Source organism: Anser cygnoides, chromosome 29 (assembly GCF_040182565.1).
Source record: "Anser cygnoides isolate HZ-2024a breed goose chromosome 29, Taihu_goose_T2T_genome, whole genome shotgun sequence".
Taxonomy (NCBI): Eukaryota; Metazoa; Chordata; class Aves; order Anseriformes; family Anatidae; genus Anser; species Anser cygnoides.
Genome location: NC_089901.1, coordinates 2,454,330 through 2,471,618, shown reverse-complemented (window position 1 = coordinate 2,471,618; position 17,289 = coordinate 2,454,330). Strand labels below are relative to the sequence as shown.

Genomic DNA, 17,289 nt, shown 5'->3' with positions numbered 1-17,289 from the left:
TTGGGGTCTCCCCGAGGTTTGGGGATAGAAATGAGGGGTTTGGGGTCTCCCCGAGGTTTTGGGGTCAAAAACGAGGGGTTTGGGGTCTCCCCGAGGTTTGGGGTTAGAAATGAGGGGTTTGGGGTCTCCCCGAGGTTTTGGGGTCAAAAACGAGGGGTTTGGGGTCTCCCCGAGGTTTGGGGTTAGAAATGAGGGGTTTGGGGTCTCCCCAGAGGTTTTGGGGTTAGAAACGAGGGGTTTGGGGTCTCCCCGAGGTTTTGGGGATAGAAATGAGGGGTTTGGGGTCTCCCCAGAGGTTTTGGGGTTAGAAACGAGGGGTTTGGGGTCTCCCCGAGGTTTGGGGTTAGAAATGAGGGGTTTGGGGTCTCCCCAGAGGTTTTGGGGTTAGAAACGAGGGGTTTGGGGTCTCCCCGAGGTTTTGGGGTCAGACGTGGGGGTTTGGGGGTTCCCAAGGGATTTTGGGGGGGGGTCTCTGAGGGATTTGGGGGGGTCCCTGAGGGGTTTTGGGGGCCCCGAGGGATTTTGGGGGTCCCCGAGGGATTTGGGGGTTCCCAAGGGATTTGGGGGGTCCCTGAGGGATTTTGGGGTCCCCGAGGGATTTGGGGGGTTCCCAAGGGATTTGGGGGGTCCCTGAGGGATTTTGGGGGGGGGGTCCCTGAGAGATTTGGGGCCAAACCCCCCACTGGGGACCAAAAAAAAACCCCAACCCCGCTCCGAATCCCCCCCCACCCCGGCCTTCCCCCGAACCTTTTATTTTTTCACCCGAAGGATCCCAAAAAGCTTTTATTTATTATTAAATTTTTTTGGGGGGGGGGGGGGGGCTCAGTCCTTGCCCCTCGAGGCCTCGGCGTTGGCGCGCAGCACGGCGCCGGGGCTGGGGTAGGGGCGCTGCTGGAAGAGGGGCCCGGCCGCCGTCGTGTCGGCCCCGGTCTTGGCCTCGTTGCGCTTCGGGAGCCCCGTCGACCACGTCCCGCTGCGGGGGGGGCACAAAAACACCGTTAAAATATTGCGGGGGGCTCCTCGCGCCCCCCCTTTTAATCCTGAAACCCCCCCCCCCAAAAATAAAATAAAAGGATTTACCGGGGGCGTCCGAGTAGGAGCTGGGGTCCATGGGGTCGAGCTCCTCGTCCTTGCGGCTGCCTGGGGGGGGGGGGAGGAAGGGGGGGGTAAAAAAAAATAGGGGGGGGGGGGCAAAATTCACTTTTTTTTACGCGAGCTCGCTAAAAAACGGGCGTGCTGCTGAAAAAAAAGGGGGGGGGTCCAAGGAGCAGGGTGCATCCCCCTAAAAAGTGGGGGGTGTAGGGCCCCAAAATGGGGGGGTCCCTAAAGGACAACCCCCCCCCCTTTATTTTGTCCCCCCTTTATTTTGCCCCCCCCTTTATTTTGCCCCCCCCTTTATTTTGCCCCCCCCCTTTATTTAGCCCCCGCCTTTATTGTGCGGTGCCCCCCCCCCCCCCCTTGAATTTTGCTCCCCTCTCGATCCAGCCCCCCCTCTTTGTTATGGGCCCCCCCTTTAATTTTGCCCCCCCTCTTAATTTCAGGGCACCCCAGTTATGGGACGCCCCCCTTTATTAAGGGGTGCCCCCCTTATTTTTGCCCCCCCCCCTTATTATGAGGTGCACCCCCTTTAATTTCGGCCCCCCCCTTTAATTTTACCCCCCTTAATTTCACCCCCCCTTAATTTCGCCCCCCCCCTTGTTATGGGCCCCCCTCCTTTAATTTTAGGGCCCTCCCCCTTAATTTCACCCCCCCTTTAATTTCGCCCCCCCTTTAATTTTGGGTCCCTCCCCCTTAATTTCGCCCCCCTTTAATTTTGCCCCCCCCCCCCAATTAATTTCGCCCCCCCCCCCCCCTCACCTTTCTTCCCCTTGGGGTACGGCGCCAGCTCCTCGCGCCGGTGGCCGCGCCGCTCGCGGGGGGCTCCTCCCGCTCCTTCTCGTAGCCCCTTTCGGGGGGGGGCTCCTCAGGCTCTGCGAACGGCACCCCAAAATCTGGCCCCGCCCCCCCCCCGGGCGTGGCCCCGCCCCCCCCCCCCCCCCCCCCCCCAGGACTCACCTTGCCCCCCTTGAGCCTCTTGGCGGCTTTGGTGACGACGGCGTTGGGGTCGGAGGGGGGCAGCCAGGACACGAGGTCGGTCTCCGCGTTCCAGTAGTAGGGCAGCCCGCTGCGGGGGGGCGGTATGGATGCTATAAGGACCGGTATGGGGGGGCCGCGGGGGCCTGTGGTCCCTATAGGGACCAGGAAGGGCCCTGTAGGCCCTATAGGGCCTGAGAAGGGGCTTTACGGCCCCTATAGGGCCTGGGAAGGGGCCTTATGGGCACTGGGAAGCGTTCCCTATGGCCCCTATAGAGCCTGAGAAGGGTCCTTATAGTCCCTATAGGGCCTGGGAAGGGTCCTTATAGTCCCTATAGGGCCTGGGACTGGTCATTACAGACCGTATAGCACCTGGAACAATTCCTTACAGTCCTTATAGTGCCTCAAGCAGGTCCTTACAGCCCCTGTAGCACCCAGGACTGGTCCTTATGGCCCCTATAGAGCCTGGGAATGGTCCTTACAGCCCCTATAGTGCCAGGGACTGGTCCTTATGGCCCCTATAGCATCGAGGAATGGTCCTTACAGCCCCTATGGTGCCTGGGACTGGTCATTACAGACCCTATAGTGCCTGGAACAGGTCCTTATGGCCCCCATAGCACCTGGGACGGGTCCTTACAGCCCCTCTAGCGCCTGGGACGGGTCCTTATGGCCCCTATAGCGCCCAGGATGGGTCCGTATGGACCCTATAGTGCCTGGGACTGGTCATTACAGACCCTATAGCGCCTGGGACGGGTCCTTACAGCCCCTACAGCGCCCAGAACAGGTCCTTACGGCCCATATAGCACCTAGGATGGGTCCTTGCAGCCCCTATAGCAACTGCGACGGGTCCTTACGGCCCCGATAGCGCCCAGGACAGCTGCTCATCGCCCATATAGCGCCCAGCGCAGGTCCTTACAGCCCCCTAGCACCTGGGACGGGTCCTTACGGCCCCTATAGCGCCCGGGATGGCCCCTATAGCTCCCATAGGGGCGGGGCTCTCACCAGGTGGGGTCGATGACCTTGTACCAGGGCGGCAGCAGCCCCTCGAGCCGCGAGGCCTCGTAGTCCACGTGGGCGTCGTCGTAGTCCTCGGCGATGATCTCCTCCTCGGGCTCTGCGGGGCGGGAGGGGGGGGGGGCTTAGCTCCGCCCCCACCCCGGGGCAGGCCCCGCCCCCTCCGACCAAACCCCGCCCCCTTCTAGCCAAGCCCCGCCCCCTCGGTCCAAGCCCCACCCCCGAGCTCCAAGCCCCGCCCCCCAGCTCCAAGCCCCGCCCCCCAGCACCCATAGGAACGCCCACACCGTTTGCCCCGCCCCTCGGTTAGGCCCCGCCCCCTTCTAGGCCCCGCCCCCCTCCTTCCAGGCCACGCCCCCTCCGCTAAGCCCCGCCCCTCTCCCAGGCCCTACCCCCAAGCCAGGCCCCGCCCCTCCCTTAGGCCCCGCTCCTTCGTCGAGGCCACGCCCCCCTCGCTCGAGCCACGCCCCCTCCCCCGTAAACCCCACCCTTCCGGCGCCGCAGCCCCGCCCCTTCCGCCCCCTCACCGGGCTCCACGTGCTTGAGCAGCCCCCGCTTGGCCAGCCGGGACTGCAGCGCCACCGGCAGCGGCATCGCCTCGGCCTCCGGCCCCGGGCCCCGGGCGCTCGGCGGCGGCGGCGGCCCCGCAAGGCCCCGGCAGCACCTGGAAAGCGCCCCCGGAAAGCGTCGCGCTCAGGCCGGAAGTCCCGCCCTCCGGCGGAACCGGAAGCCGCTCGCCCCCAGCCACGCCCCCGTCACCCTGGCAACCCGGCGCAGACCACGCCTCCGTTACCCTAGCAACCCTGCTCTCCGCGCAGACCACGCCCCCGTCCCCTAGCAACCCCGCGCAAACCACGCCCCCGTTACCCTGGCAACCACCTCCCCCGCAGGCCCCGCCCCCTGTTGCCATGGCGACCTCCCCCCCCCCCCCCCCGCTGACCCTGCGGCTCGCGGCGCGGCCTCGTTCCGCTCCTCTCCTCAGCGCCCGGACCACGTGAGCCGGCGGCGGCCAATCGGAGCCGCCCGGCGGCGCCGCGGGCCGCGTGACCCGCGCGCAGCCAATGGGCGCCGCCCCCCGCCTAACTGGCGGCCAATGGGGGCGCGGTCACGTGGCGGGGGCGGGGCGAGGCGGCCATGGAGGAGTACGCGCGGGAGCCCTGGTAACGGCGGGGCGTGTTTGTGTAGGGTCTGCCTTATTTACATAGGGTCTGCAGGGCCCCCTATGTTTATATAGGGCCTGCAGGGGCCCTGGTGTTTATGTAGGGTTTGCGTTATTTACATAGGGTCTGCCCTGTTTACATAGGGTCTGCAGGGCTCCTGTGTTTATGTAGGGTCTACAGGGCTCTCTGTGTTTATGTAGGGCCTACAGGGGCCCTGGTGGTTATGTAGGGCCTGCTGTGTTTATGTAGGGTCTCCAGGACCACCCCATGTTTACGTAGGGCCTGAAGGGACGCTGGTGTTTACGTAGGGTCCCCGAGACCCCCCCCATGTTTGCGTGGGGTCTCCAGGACCCCCAGTGTTTACCTATGGTCCCCAGATTACCCCCCAAGTGTTTATATAGGGTCGCTACAACTCCCGATGTTTACATAGGCCCTCTCAGGCTCCCTGTGTTTACGTAGGGCCCCCAGGCCCCGCAATGTTTATGTAGGGACCCCCAGGTCCCCGGTGTTTACGTAGGGTCTTCAGGCCCCCTAATGTGTATGTAGGACCCCCCAGTGTTTACATAGGACCGCCAGACCCTCAAAGTTTGTGTAAGGCCTCCAGTGTTTACGTAGGGCCCCCCCAGTGTTTACGTAGGCCTCCCAGGCCCTGGTGTTTATGTAGGGTCCCCCGTGTTTATGTAGGCCCCTTAGGCCCCCGATGTTTACCTAGGGCCCCCCAGCATTTACGTAGGGCCCCCAGACCCCCAATGTTTATGCAAGGCCCCCAGGCCCCCCAGTGTTTACGTAGGGCCCCCAGGCCCCAGTGTTTACGTAGGGTCTCCCGGCAGCCCCTGGCGCATCGTGGACGACTGCGGCGGCGCCTTCACCATGGGGGTGATCGGGGGCGGCGTCTTCCAGGCCCTGAAGGGCTTCCGCAACGCCCCGGCTGTGAGTCCCCACCCCCCCGATGACGTCACGGAGCGGGGGGCGGGGCCTCTCGGTGGCCCCGCCCACGGTGGGCGTGGCCTGACGTCGCAAATCCCGCCCACCCAGGGGCTGCGGCACCGCCTCCGGGGCAGCGCCAGCGCCATCCGCACGCGGGCGCCCCAGATCGGAGGTGAGGGGGCGTGGCCTGAGCGGCGGGGGCGTGGCCTGAGCGGCGGGGGCGTGGCTTGACCCGTGGGGGCGTGGCCTGAGCGGCGGGGGCGTGGCTTGGTGCTCGAGGGCGGGGCCTGCAGGGGAAGAGCCAATGGTGGGGCTTCGGCATGGGGGGCGGGGCTGTGGGTGGGGCTAACGGGGTGTGGGCGGGGCTAATGGGGGCGTGGGCGTGGTCTGACCTGGGGGTGGGGTCTGCAGCTGGGGGTGGGCGTGGCCAGAGAAATTGGTGGGCGGGGCTTTAAGCTGGTGGGCGGGGCTTTGAATTTGTGGGCGGGGCTTGGGGCTGTGGGCGGGGCTTGGGGCTGTGGGCGGGGCTTGGGGCTGTGGGCGGGGTTTGTGGGGCTGTGGGCGGGGCTTGGGGCTGTGGGCGGGGCTTGGGGGCTGTGGGCGGTGCTTGGGGCTGTGGGCGGGGCTTGGGGGCTGTGGGCGGGGCTTGGGGCTGTGGGCGGGGCTTGGGGGCTGTGGGCGGGGCTTGGGGGCTGTGGGCGGGGCTTGGGGCTGTGGGCGGGGCCGGGTGGGCGGGGCCTGGCGGTGACGTGGCGGGGGCGGGGCCAGGCAGCTTCGCGGTGTGGGGGGGCTGTTCTCCACCATCGACTGCGGGCTGGTGCGGCTGCGGGGCCGCGAGGACCCCTGGAACTCCATCGCCTCCGGGGCGCTCACCGGGGCCGTGCTGGCCTCCCGCAGTACGGGGGGGGGGGGGGGGCCGGGGGGGGGGGTTATGGGGGCGGGGGGGGGGTGGGGGGGTTATGGGGGGGGGTTATGGGGTATGGGGGGGGGTTATGGGGTCGAAATGGGGGCATGGGGTTATGGGGGGGTAGGGGGGCATGGGGGGGGTTATGGGGCGGAGGGGGGTGGGGGGGTTATGGGGTGGGGGGGACATGGGGGGTTATGGGGTATGGGGGGGGGTTATGGGGTATGGGGTGGAAATGGGGCATGGGGTTATGGGGGGGTGGGAGGGCACGGGGGGGTTTATGGGGCGGGGGGGACATGGGGGGTTATGGGGTATGGGGGGGTTATGGGGTATGGGGTGGAAATGGGGCATGGGGTGGAAATGGGGTAGGGGGGCATGGGGGGTTTATGGGGTGGGGGGGACATGGGGGGGTTATGGGGTATGGGGGGGTTATGGGGCATGGGGTTATGGGGGGGTATGGGGTAGGGGGCACGGGGGGTTTATGGGGCAGGGGGGACATGGGGGGTTATGGGGTGGGGGGGACACAGGGGGGTCTGTGGGGCGGGGGGGTGCAGGGGGGGGTTATGGGGTGGGGGGAGATATGGGGAGGGTTATGGGGTGGGGGGGGACATGGGGGGGTCTGTGGGGCAGGGGGGTGCGGGGGGGTTATGGGGTGGGGGGAGGTATGGGGGGTTCTGGGGTGGGGGGCATTGGGGGGGGGGGGGATGGGGCATGGGAGGAAATGGGGTGGGGGGGTTATGGGGGGCTGTGGGGCTGGGGGGTTACGGGGGGTCCCAGGGCTATGGGGGAGGGCCCCAAGAAGCCGGGGGAGGGGGTCCCCAAATTTCCGACCCCCCGCAGGCGGCCCCCTGGCCATGGTGGGCTCGGCGCTGATGGGGGGGGGTGCTGCTGGCGCTGATCGAGGGGTGGGCATCCTGCTGAGCCGCCACACCGCCCCCACTTCGCCAACCGTGAGTGGGCGGGGCCGCGGGGGGGCGGGGCCTCGGCGGGGGGCGGGGCCTCGGCGGGGGAGGGGCGGGGCCTGGTGCCGCGAGCCCCGCCCACCCCCCCCCCCCCACCCCCCCCCCCCCCCAGCCAGCCCCTTCGCCGAGGACCCCTCACAGCTGCCCCCCAAGGACCCCCCGGGGGGGTGCAGTACCAGTGACACCAGTGCCACCAGCGCTACCAGTGCGAGCAGCGCCACCAGTACGCCCAGTAACACCAGTGGCACCGCCTCCCGGGGCTCCCTCCCCGCCTGGTTTTTTTTTTTTTTTTTTGGGGGGGGAAAACTTCTTATTTAAACGTTTTTGGGGTTGTTTTTTTCCAACCTGCGGCCCCGTGTCGGATTGGGGGGGGGGGGGTGATGTCATCATGCGGCGGTGATGTCATCGAGTGACGTCACGGCATGGAGATCACGTCATCAGCTTTATTAATGGGTCGCCCCTCCCCCCCACAGCGGGGGGGTCAGAGGTCACCACGAGGGCAGAGGTCACAGTGCAGAGGTCGGAGGTCCCTGAGGGTGGCGCCGGCAGGAAGTTCGGGGGTTAAAGGTCAGGGGTCAGCGGGGGGCAAAGTGCAAAGGTCACCGGGGGGCTCAGAGGTCAAAAGTGCTCGGCAGTGCACAAAGGTCAAAGGTCAGGGCGCGGAGGCCGGAAGTCCCGGAAGCCCAAAGGGCGGGGTTAAAGGTCAAAGGTTACCGCGTCCAGGCGGGGGCGGAGGTCAAAGGTCACCGGCAGAGGTCAAAGGTCACCGGCAGGTTTAAGGGCACCAAAGAGGTCAGACGCGGGTCAGAGGTCACCGCTAGAGATCAGGGGTCACCGGTGGGGGGGGGTCAAAGGTCACCGGAAGGTTTAAGGCCACCAAAGAGGTCGGGCAGAGGTCAGAGGTCAGCCGCAGGGGGGGCGGAGGTCACCAAAGAGGTCAGGTAGAGGCTGAAGGTCACCAGTAGAGATCACAGGTCACCGGTGGGGGTCAGAGGTCACCAAAAAGGTCGGGCAGAGGCCGAAGGTCACCGACAGAGGTCAAAGGTCACCAATAGAGGTCAGAGGTCACCAAAGAGGTCAGGCAGAGGCCAAAGGTCACCAGTAGAGGTCAGAGATCACCACAGATCACCAGTAGAGGTCAGAGGTCACCGAAGAGTTCGGGCAGAGGCCAAAGGTCACCGACAGAGATCAAAGGTCACCAGTAGAGGTCAGAGATCACCAAAGAGTTCGGGCAGAGGCCAAAGGTCACCCATAGAGGTCAGAGGTCACCAGCCAAGGTCAGAGGTCACCAGCAGAGGTCAGAGGTCAGGCCAGCAGACAGCCCCGGGCGCGGGGGGCCGCCGGGGGCGCAGGGGGCGGAGCCGCAGAGCCGGGGGGCGGAGCTGGGGGGAGGGGGATGGGCTCCCCCAGGGAAGGTGCCGTCGTCCTCCGAGGACGAGGAGGAGGAGGGACGACGAGGCCGAAGGCCAGCGGGGGGGCGCCGCCCCGCCCCCCCTCCGCCGCGCCCCCCCCACGTGCAGGGCGTTGTCGGAGGCTGCCCGGGGGGGGGGAGGGGCGGCGGGGGAGGGCTCCGGGGGGGTTGGGGGGCTGGGGGGGGCAGGGGGGGTGGGGAGCCCCGCCGGGGCCGGGGGGGGCGGGGGGAGGCGAGGGGGGGCAGGCGCGGGGGGCGGCCCCCAGCTCGGGCATGGAGTGGCGGTGGGGGCCCCCCGGCGGAAACGGGGCTCGGTGCCTGCGGGGGGGGGGGCAAATATTGGGGGGGGGGAAGAGATGGGAACGCCCCCCCAGTCCCTCCCAGTCCCTCCCCACTGCCTTCCCAGTGCCTCCCAGTACCCCTCACCCTTCTCAGTGCCCCCCCCCAACCTTCCCAGCGTCTCCTCGTCCCCCCCCAGTGCCTCCCAGTCACCCCCCGGTGCTTCCCAGTGAGCCCCCCAGTCCTTCCCAGTGTCCCCCCCACTCCCCTCCCAGTCCCCCCCACCTTCCCAGTATCCCCCAGTCCCCTCCTCGTCCCCCTAGTCCCCCTCAGTCCCCTCCCCAGTGCTCCCCAGTCCCTTCCACTGCCTCCCAGTCTCCACCCAGTTCCCCCCCAGTCCTTCCCAGTTCCCCCTCAGTGCCTCTCAGTGCCCCCCAGCCCCCCTAGCGACCCCCCCCCAGCCTTCCCAACCGCTCCCAATGCATCCCAGTTCCTCCCCAGTTCCCTCCCCAGTACCCCCCAGTCCCTCCCAGTGCCCCCCACAACCTTCCCAGTGCCTCCCAGTGCCCCCCCAGCACCCCCAGTCCTCTCCCCAGCCCCCCCAGTCTCCCCCAACACCCTGCCAGTCCCCTCCCAATGCCCCCAGTCCCTCCCAGTCCCCTCCAGCACCCCCCCAGTCCCTCCCAGTCCCCCCCAACACCCTCCCAGTCCCCCTCCCAATGCCCCCCCAGTCCCTCCCCAGTCCCCCCCAGCACCCCCCAATCCCCCCCAGCACCTCCCCAGTCCCTCCCAGTCCCCCCCCAGTCCCCCCCAACACCCTGCCAGTCCCCTCCCAATGCCCCCCAGTCCCTCCCAGTCCCCTCCAGCACCCCCCAGTCCCTCCCAATGCCCCCCAACACCCTGCCAGTCCCCTCCCAATGCCCCCCAGTCCCCCCCAGCACCCCCCCCAGTCCCTCCCAGTCCCCCCCCAACACCCTCCCAGTCCCCTCCCAATACCCCCAGCCCCCCCCAGTCCCCCCCAACACCCTCCCAGCCCCCCCCAGCCCCCCCCCCCAACACCCTCCCAGTCCCTCCCAGTCCCCACTCACCGCCGGGCGGGCCGCCCCCCCAGGAGCGGCGGGGTTGGGTGAGGCGGGGTGGGGGGGGCGGGGGGGCCGCTGGGCGCAGAGGCGGGAGCAGAAGAGCTGCCCCCCCCGGGGCAGGAAGGGCAGCCCCAGCAGGGGCGCCCGCAGGCGGCGCAGCAGAAGCAGGCGGGGAGGGCGTGCCAGTGCTGCCCCTCGTAGGCCATCTGCCCCTGCTCCAGCCCTGGGGGGGCAAAAATTATCGGGGGGGGCAAAGCCTGCCCCTCCTGGGGCGTCTGCCCCTGTTGCACAACTGGGGGGGGGTAAAAAAACTAAGGGGGGCAAAAAAACTAAGGGGGGCATTAAAAGGGGAGGGGGGGGCAATTGGTGCTCCTCATGGGGCAGATTTCTGGGGTCCCTTCCTCCTTTTTAAACCCAGCTTTTGGGGGTTCCCCAACTCCTTCGAAACCCAGGGTTTTTTAGGGTCTTTTCCTCGTTTTTATACCCAAATTTTTGGGGGCTTTCGCTCCCTCTCAAACCTATCATTTTAGGGTTCTTCTTCTCCTTATACACCCGGATTTTTGGGGTCCCTTCCTCTTTTCCATACCCCAATTTTTAGCGTCCTCATTCCTCATTTTCAAACCCTTTTTTGGGGGGTTTTCTCCCCCTTTCAAACCCCGATTTTTGGGGTCCCCTCCTCCTTTTAGACCCAGGTTTTTGGGGTCCCTTTTCTTTCTTTTCAACCCCTTTTTTGGAGTTCCCCAACTCCTTTTAGATCCAGATTTTTGGGGTCCTTTCCTCCTTTCTAACGCCAATTTTTGGGGTCCCCTCCTCCTTTCAGCCCTGAATTCTGGGGTTTTTCATCCTTTTCAACCCAGATTTTTGGGGTTCCTTCCTTTTTAAACCTGAATTTTTGGGGTCTTTCCCTCCTTTTAAACCCCAGTTTTTAGGATCCCCGTTCCTCCTTTTCAACCCCCTTTATTGGGGGTTCCCCAACTCCTTTTACACCCAGATTTTTGGGGTCCCTCTTTTAAAACCCCCGATTTTTAGGGTCCCCGTTCCTCCTTTTCAACCCCCTTTTTGGGGGTTCCCCAACTCCTTTTACACCCAGATTTTTGGGGTCCCTCTTTTAAAACCCCAATTTTTAGGGTCCCCGTTCCTCATTTTTAAACCCTTTTTTGGGGTTCCCCAACTCCTCTTATACCCAGATTTTTGGGGTCCCTCTTTTAAAACCCCGATTTTCAGGGTCCCCGTTCCTCCTTTTTAAACCCATTTTTTTCGGGCCCCTTCCCCCTTTTCCACCCAGATCTTTTGGGGTCCCCCCCGCCCCTTTCCAACCCCAATTTTTGGGGTCCCCCCCCAAAGCCCGGTACCGATGGGGTCCCCGCAGGCGGTCGCAGTACCTCGGCGTGCCGCGCCTGGTAGCAGCGGCAGCAGTAGGGCCGCCCGCGCCGCATCACGTAGCGCCGCCCGCCCAGCGGCGCCTCGCACTCGAAGCAGCAGAAGTGGCGCACGTGCCAGTGCCGGCCCTCGGCCTCCGTGCACTGCGGGGCGAAAATGATCTGAAACGGGGGAAAAAGGGGGGAAAAAACCGTTAGTTTGGGGGAAGAGAGTCGGTTTGGGGGGAAAAAAGTGATTTTGGAGGGGGAAAAAAGGGAATCGGGGGAAAAAAAAAGGTCACTGTTTTGGGGAACAACGTAAATCTTGGGGAAAATGTCAATTTTGGCAGGGAAATATCAGTTTCGCTAGAAAGAATATTAACTTTGAGGGGGAAAAAGTCAACTTTGGGGGGAAAAAGTCAACTTTGGGGGGGGAAAAAGGTCAACTTCGGGGGGGAAAAGGTCAACTTCGGGGGGGGAAAAGGTCAACTTCGGGGGGGGAAAAGGTCAACCTTGGGGGGGGAAAGGTCAACTTCGGGGGGAAAGAGTCAACTTTATTTTTTTTATGAAGGAGGGGGGCAGAAGGGGGGGCCGCCGTGTCACAGAGCGGCAGAAGTGGCACACGTGCCGGTGCCGGCCCTCGGCCTCCGGGCACTGCGGGGCGAAAATGATCTGAAACGGGGAAAAAAGGGGGAAAAAAACGTTATTTTGGCGGAAAATAGTGAGCTTTGGGGGGAAAAATGGGGATTTGGTGGGGAAAAAGGTAAACCGGGGGGGGGGGGTAAATTTTGGGGAACTAAAGGTCTATTTGGGGGGAAAAAAGGTAAATTTTTTTGTGGAACAGAGGAAGTCAGTTTTGGGGGGAAAAAAGTCAATTTTGGGGGAAAAAATTTTTGAGAAAAAAAAGTCGATTTGGGGGGAAAAATGCCAATTTCAGGGTAAAAACATCAATTCTGGTTTTTTATATGAAAGAAAACGGGAGAAGAAAGTCAATTTTATTGCTTTTTATAAAGAAAAGTGGGTGAAAAAAGTAAATGTTGGGTTTTTCATACAGAAATAAGGCAAAGAAAAGTCAATTTTGTGTTTTTCTTAGTAAAGGAAAGGGGGAGAAAGAACTCAATTTTGTGTCTTTCTATAAAGGGGGAGAAAAGCAATTTAGGTTTTTTTTTTTTTTAGTGAATGAAAGGGGGAGGAAAAAAAAGTCAATTTTGGGGTTAAGCATGAAGGTAAGAGGGACAAAAAAGTCAAAAAATGTTAATTTGGGGCTTTTTCAAGAGGAGAGGGGAGAGAAGGGGGCGGTCACTGCACCACGCAGCAGCGATGCTACACACGCCGGTGCCGCCCCTCCGCCTCCGTGCAGTGCAAAAATGAGCTAAGAAAGGGGAAAAAAAGTCAATTTGGGGGGGAAAATGTTAATTTGGGGTGTTTTGTTTTTTTTTACAAAGGAAAGAGGGGGAAGGGGGCGGTCACTGCATCACGTGGCAGCGCCTCGCGTTGGGAGCAGCAGCAACGCCGCCGCGCGTGCCGGCGCCGCCCCTCCGCCTCCGCGCGCCGCGGGCGCAAACGCTCGAAAAACGGGGGGGAAAAAGTGAATTTGGGGGGTTTTTAACGAAGGAAAGGAGGGGGAGGGGGGGAACAGGCACCTCGTCGCAGGCCTGGCAGCGGGGCCGGCGGGTCTCGGCGTGGTGGCGGCCGCAGTAGACGCGGCCGTCCTGGTAGAAGTAGATGAGGTCGACGAGGAGCTCGCGGCACGCCGAGCACTGGAAGCACTGCGGGTGCCAGCAGGCGCCCAGCCCGGCGCGCGCGGCGAAGACGGCGATGTCGCCGCCGCCGATCTGCCGGCCGCACTGGTGGTGGGGGGGGGGGAGGGAAACGGGGGTGATTTTGGGGGTGAAATTGGGGAAAAGAGGGGTTTTGGGGGTTCTCGGGGAGGTTTCGGGGGGGACCCGCTGGCACACGGCGGGTGGCAGCAGGCGCCGAGCGCGGCGAAGACGGCGGACGTCGCCGCCGCCGGGATCTGCTGGCCGCAGCGGCGGTGGGGGGAAACGGGGTGATTTGGGGGGGGAAAAACGGGGAAAAAGGGTTTTTTTTGGGGGGGGGGGGGGGGGAAATGGGGGGTTTTTGGGGTACCTGCTGGCAGATGGCGCCGGTGATGGTGACGGGGAAGGGGCGCGCGGTGCCGCGGCCGAGGTTCTCCCGCTTGCGCTGCTGGGCGAAGAGCTTGAGCTCGCGGCGCTCGGCGTCCTCCAGGGCGTTGCAGTATTGGGGGCTGGGGGGGGGGGGGGGGGGGGCTCAGAGGTGGGCTCGGGGCCCCCAGCCCCCAAATTCGCCCCCCCCCCAAGCCCCCCAGGTGCACTAAACCACCCCCCCCAGCCCAAAACACCCGGAGACCCCCCCCAAACCCCCCAGCCCCGATGTCCCCCCGTGCCCCCTGAGCCCTCTGAGCCCCCCTAAGACCCCTCAGTGCCCCCCACCCTGACCCCTCAGCCCCCCCATGACCCCTCCAGCCCCCCACGACCCCCCCAGGCTCCCCTCCAGACCTTCAGGCCCCCCCACCCCGACCCCTCAGCCCCCCCCCCAATCCCCCAGCCCCCTCCAGCCCCCAAATTCCCCCCTCAGCCCCCCAAAATACCCCGAGACCCCCCCAAACCCCCCAGCCCCGATGTCCCCCCGTGCCCCCTAAGCCCTCCAAGCCCTCCGAGCCCCCCTAAGACCCCCCGGTGCCCCCCACCCCGACCCCCCAGCCCCCCCGAGCCCCCCTGACCCCCCCCAGCCCCCCCAGGCCCCCACCTCGCTGTCGTGGGGGGGCAGCTGGTGCAGGAGCTGCCGCACGCGGTGCCGCTCCCCGGGGCTGTTGACGTAGGGCACCTTGTCCTCGGGCAGGCAGCTGAAGAACTGCGCCACCTGGGGGGGGGGGGGAGGAGTCCCCACAAAGTGTGAAGGGGGGGGGGGGGGGCAAAGTTTCAAAATTTGAAGGTCCCCAAAAGCTTCGAAGTTGGCAGGGGTCCCAAAACTTCACGATTTGGGGGTCCCCAAAAGCTTTAAATTTGAGGGGGGGTCCCATAAGCCGGGGGGGGGCATAAGCCATGAAATGAGGGGGTGGACACCCCGTAAAAGGGAGGGGGGCCTGAAATTGGAGGGGGGGGGTCCGAAATTAGGAAGTTGGGGGTGGAGTGGATTGGGAGGGGACTGGGGGGGTATTACCTGCTCGGGCTTGAGGCCGGGGGGGCCCAGGCGTACTCCTCGGGGGCGCACCCCGAGTCGTCGTCAGAGCCGGGGGCGGCTGGAAGTCGGCCACCAGGCGGCACATCAGGCGCTCCAGGTCCTGCGGCACCCCTGCGCCGCGTGTTCCCCCGCGGGCACTTGCAGTGCTGGCAGATCTTCCTGCAATTAAAAACCACGGGGGGGGTTAATTGGTTAATTAGAGGGGGTGGGTGGGAGGTTTAGGGGGTGCTGCCCCCCCCAACCCCCGGATCCCCGCTTACCTCCATCCGTGCACGAGGAAGCCGGGGCATTGGTCCCCGCACGCCTGGCACGGCTGCCCCCGTTCAGGGTCTTCTGCCTCCGGGAGCTGTAATAAAGGGGGGGGACACACAATATGGGGGGGGCACCGCAAAATTCCCTTAATTGCCAAAAATCACCTGAATTTACCCTCAAATAACTGGGGGGGGGGGGGGGGGGGCAGACGCTCGCGTGCGCTGATGATGGGGAGCCCCCAACCCCGTGTTTTGTGGGTCCCTCCCTCAATTTGTGCCCAACCCCCCTCAAACTTGCCAGGTCGGGTGTTTGGGGTAAAAAAGGGGGAGAACAGGTCAGGGGCGCCCCGAGGGACTGTGGGAGTGGCGGCGGCCGCGCGGCATTGTGGGAGATGCCGAGCATTGTGGGAGTTGCCCCAATTTTTTGGGGGGGGGGGGGTTGGGTCCTGGTTCTCCCCCCCCCCCAGCACCTCACGGGGAGCCCCATAGGGGCGGCTCGGTCAAACCCCGCTGCCCCATCACCGTGGGCACCGCCTGCCCCACAACTCCCCCCCCAGCACTTCGCTGCTCCTCAGACCCCCTCCTGCCCCACAGATTCCTCTCGGAACCCGCTTCTGCCCCACAGACACCCCTTAAAACCCCTTCCCCACGGGTTTCTCTCAGATTCCTCTCAGAACCCCCCCCCTCCTGCCCCACGGATACCCCTCAGAACCCCCTCCCGCCCCACAGATCCCCCTCAGAACCCCCTTTTGCCCCATAGCTTCCCCTCAGACTCCCCTCAGAACCTCCTCCTGCCCCACAGATTCTCCCCAAAACCCCCTCCTCCACGCAGATTCCTCTCAGATTCCCTTCAAAACCCCTCCTGCCCCACAGATTCTCCCCAAAACCTGCTCTTCCGCACAGATTTCTCTCAGAATCCCCTCAAAACCCCATCCTGCCCCACAGACTCCCCCTCAGAACCTCCTCCTGCCCCACAGATTCTCCCCAAAACCCCCTCTTCCACGCAGATTTCTCTCAGATTCCCCTCAGAACCTCCCCCAACCCCCAGATTCCCCTCAAAACCCCATCCTGCCCCCAGATTCCCCTCAGAACCCTCTCCCTGCCCCAAATTCCTCTCAGATTCCCCTCAGACCCCCCCAACCCCACAGATTCCCCTCAGAACCTCCTCCTGCCCCAAATTCCTCTCAGATTCCGCCCAGAACCCCCTCCTGCCCCACAGACTCTCCCCAAAACCCGCTCTTCCACGCAGATTTCTCCCGGATTCCCGTCAGAACTCCCCCCTGCCCCGCGGATTCCTGTCAGAACCCGCTTCAGCCCCGCAGACCCCCCTTAAAACACCCCCTTCCCCACAGATTTCTCTCGGATTCCTTTCGGAGCCGCCTCCTGCCCCACAGATTCCCCTCAGATTCCCCTCCAAACCCCCCCAGCCCCACCGATTCCCCTCAGACCCCCCCCCCCCCCCCCCTCACCGATCGCGCCGACCGCCGCCGCCGGGACCCGCGGGCGAACATGGCCCCGCTCCCGCCGCCCGCCGCCCGCCGCCTGGCCACGCCCCCGGCCACGCCCCCCCGCGCAGGCCACGCCCCCGCGTGAAGCCACGCCCACGACGCCTCCGACGCACCGCCCGCTGCCCTCTGGCCACGCCCCCAACTGGCCCCGAGCACCGCCCCGAGCGCCTTCCGAGGCCACGCCCCCGACGGCCCGCAAGCCACGCCCCTTGTGCTGTCACTCAAATCCAGGCCACGCCCCCGCGGTGGGCGTGGCCTCTCGCGGAGGCCCCGCCCCCAGGTCCCTCCCAAGGGGCCCTATGGGGGGGGGCGGGGATTTTGGGGTCATTCTTTGGGATTTTGGGGCCGTTCTTTGGGATTTGGGGGGCGTTCTTTGGGATCTTGGGGGCATTATTTGGGATTTTGGGGGCATTCTTTGGGATTTTGGGGGCATTCTTTGGGGTTTTGGTGGCGTTCTTTGGGATTTGGGGGTCATTCTTTGCGATTTTGGGGCCATTCTTTGGGATTTTGGGGTCATTCTTTGGGATTTGGGGGCATTCTTTGGGATTTTGGGGGCATTCTTTGGGATTTTGGGGGCATTCTTTGGGGTTTTGGTGGCGTTCTTTGGGATTTGGGGGTCATTCTTTGCGATTTTGGGGCCATTCTTTGGGATTTTGGGGTCATTCTTTGGGATTTGGGGGCATTCTTTGGGATTTTGGGGGCATTCTTTGGGATTTGGGGGCATTCTTTGGGATTTTGGGGGCATTCTTTGGGATTTTGGGGTCATTCTTTGGGATTTTGGGGCCGTTCTTTGGGATTTGGGGGGCATTCTTTGGGATTTGGGGGTGTTTTGGGGACGTTTTGGGGACATTTTGGGTGGTTTGAGGGGGTCTTCTTCGGGATTTTGGGGGCATTTTTAAGGGTTTTGGGGGTGTTTTTAGGGATTTGAGGACAGCTCTCTGGGATTTGGGGGTCGCTCATCGAGATTTTGGGGCCGTTCTCTGGGGTTTTCAGGGTTTTCTTTGGGGTTTTGGGGGTATTTATTGCGATTTGGGGGGCGTTCTTTAGGATTTGGGGTCGATCTCTGGGATTTGGGGGCATTCTTTGGGATTTTGGGGGGCATTCTTTGGGATTTGTTTTTTTTTCTCTGGGATTT

General features: G+C 64.1%; 3 protein-coding genes across 3 annotated transcripts in view; 1 reads left to right on the top strand and 2 right to left on the bottom strand.

Annotated features, from left to right (window-relative positions):
* Nucleotides 1-16,272, bottom strand: part of ZC3H4 (zinc finger CCCH-type containing 4) — an 89,048-nt gene extending 72,776 nt beyond the window's left edge. The window contains 10 exon segments of the mRNA XM_066984753.1: nucleotides 11,195-11,353; nucleotides 12,814-13,017; nucleotides 13,301-13,438; nucleotides 13,961-14,074; nucleotides 14,375-14,400; nucleotides 14,403-14,444; nucleotides 14,447-14,511; nucleotides 14,513-14,554; nucleotides 14,656-14,741; nucleotides 16,116-16,272. Of these exon segments, the coding sequence (XP_066840854.1) occupies nucleotides 11,195-11,353; nucleotides 12,814-13,017; nucleotides 13,301-13,438; nucleotides 13,961-14,074; nucleotides 14,375-14,400; nucleotides 14,403-14,444; nucleotides 14,447-14,511; nucleotides 14,513-14,554; nucleotides 14,656-14,741; nucleotides 16,116-16,157 (918 nt within the window). The 5' untranslated portion in view covers nucleotides 16,158-16,272.
* PQBP1 (polyglutamine binding protein 1) lies at nucleotides 810-3,824 on the bottom strand. Its single transcript, XM_066984839.1, is given in 6 exon segments — nucleotides 810-976; nucleotides 1,083-1,140; nucleotides 1,858-1,918; nucleotides 1,921-2,164; nucleotides 3,076-3,187; nucleotides 3,615-3,824. Coding segments are annotated over 6 exon segments (696 nt in total). The 5' UTR covers nucleotides 3,682-3,824; the 3' UTR covers nucleotides 810-822.
* On the top strand, nucleotides 4,032-7,343 carry LOC136787515 (mitochondrial import inner membrane translocase subunit Tim17-B-like). Its single transcript, XM_066984827.1, is given in 6 exon segments — nucleotides 4,032-4,247; nucleotides 5,078-5,346; nucleotides 5,943-5,963; nucleotides 5,966-6,070; nucleotides 6,919-7,028; nucleotides 7,157-7,343. Coding segments are annotated over 6 exon segments (597 nt in total). The 5' UTR covers nucleotides 4,032-4,221; the 3' UTR covers nucleotides 7,223-7,343.
* Nucleotides 16,273-17,289: the final 1,017 nt, after the last annotated feature.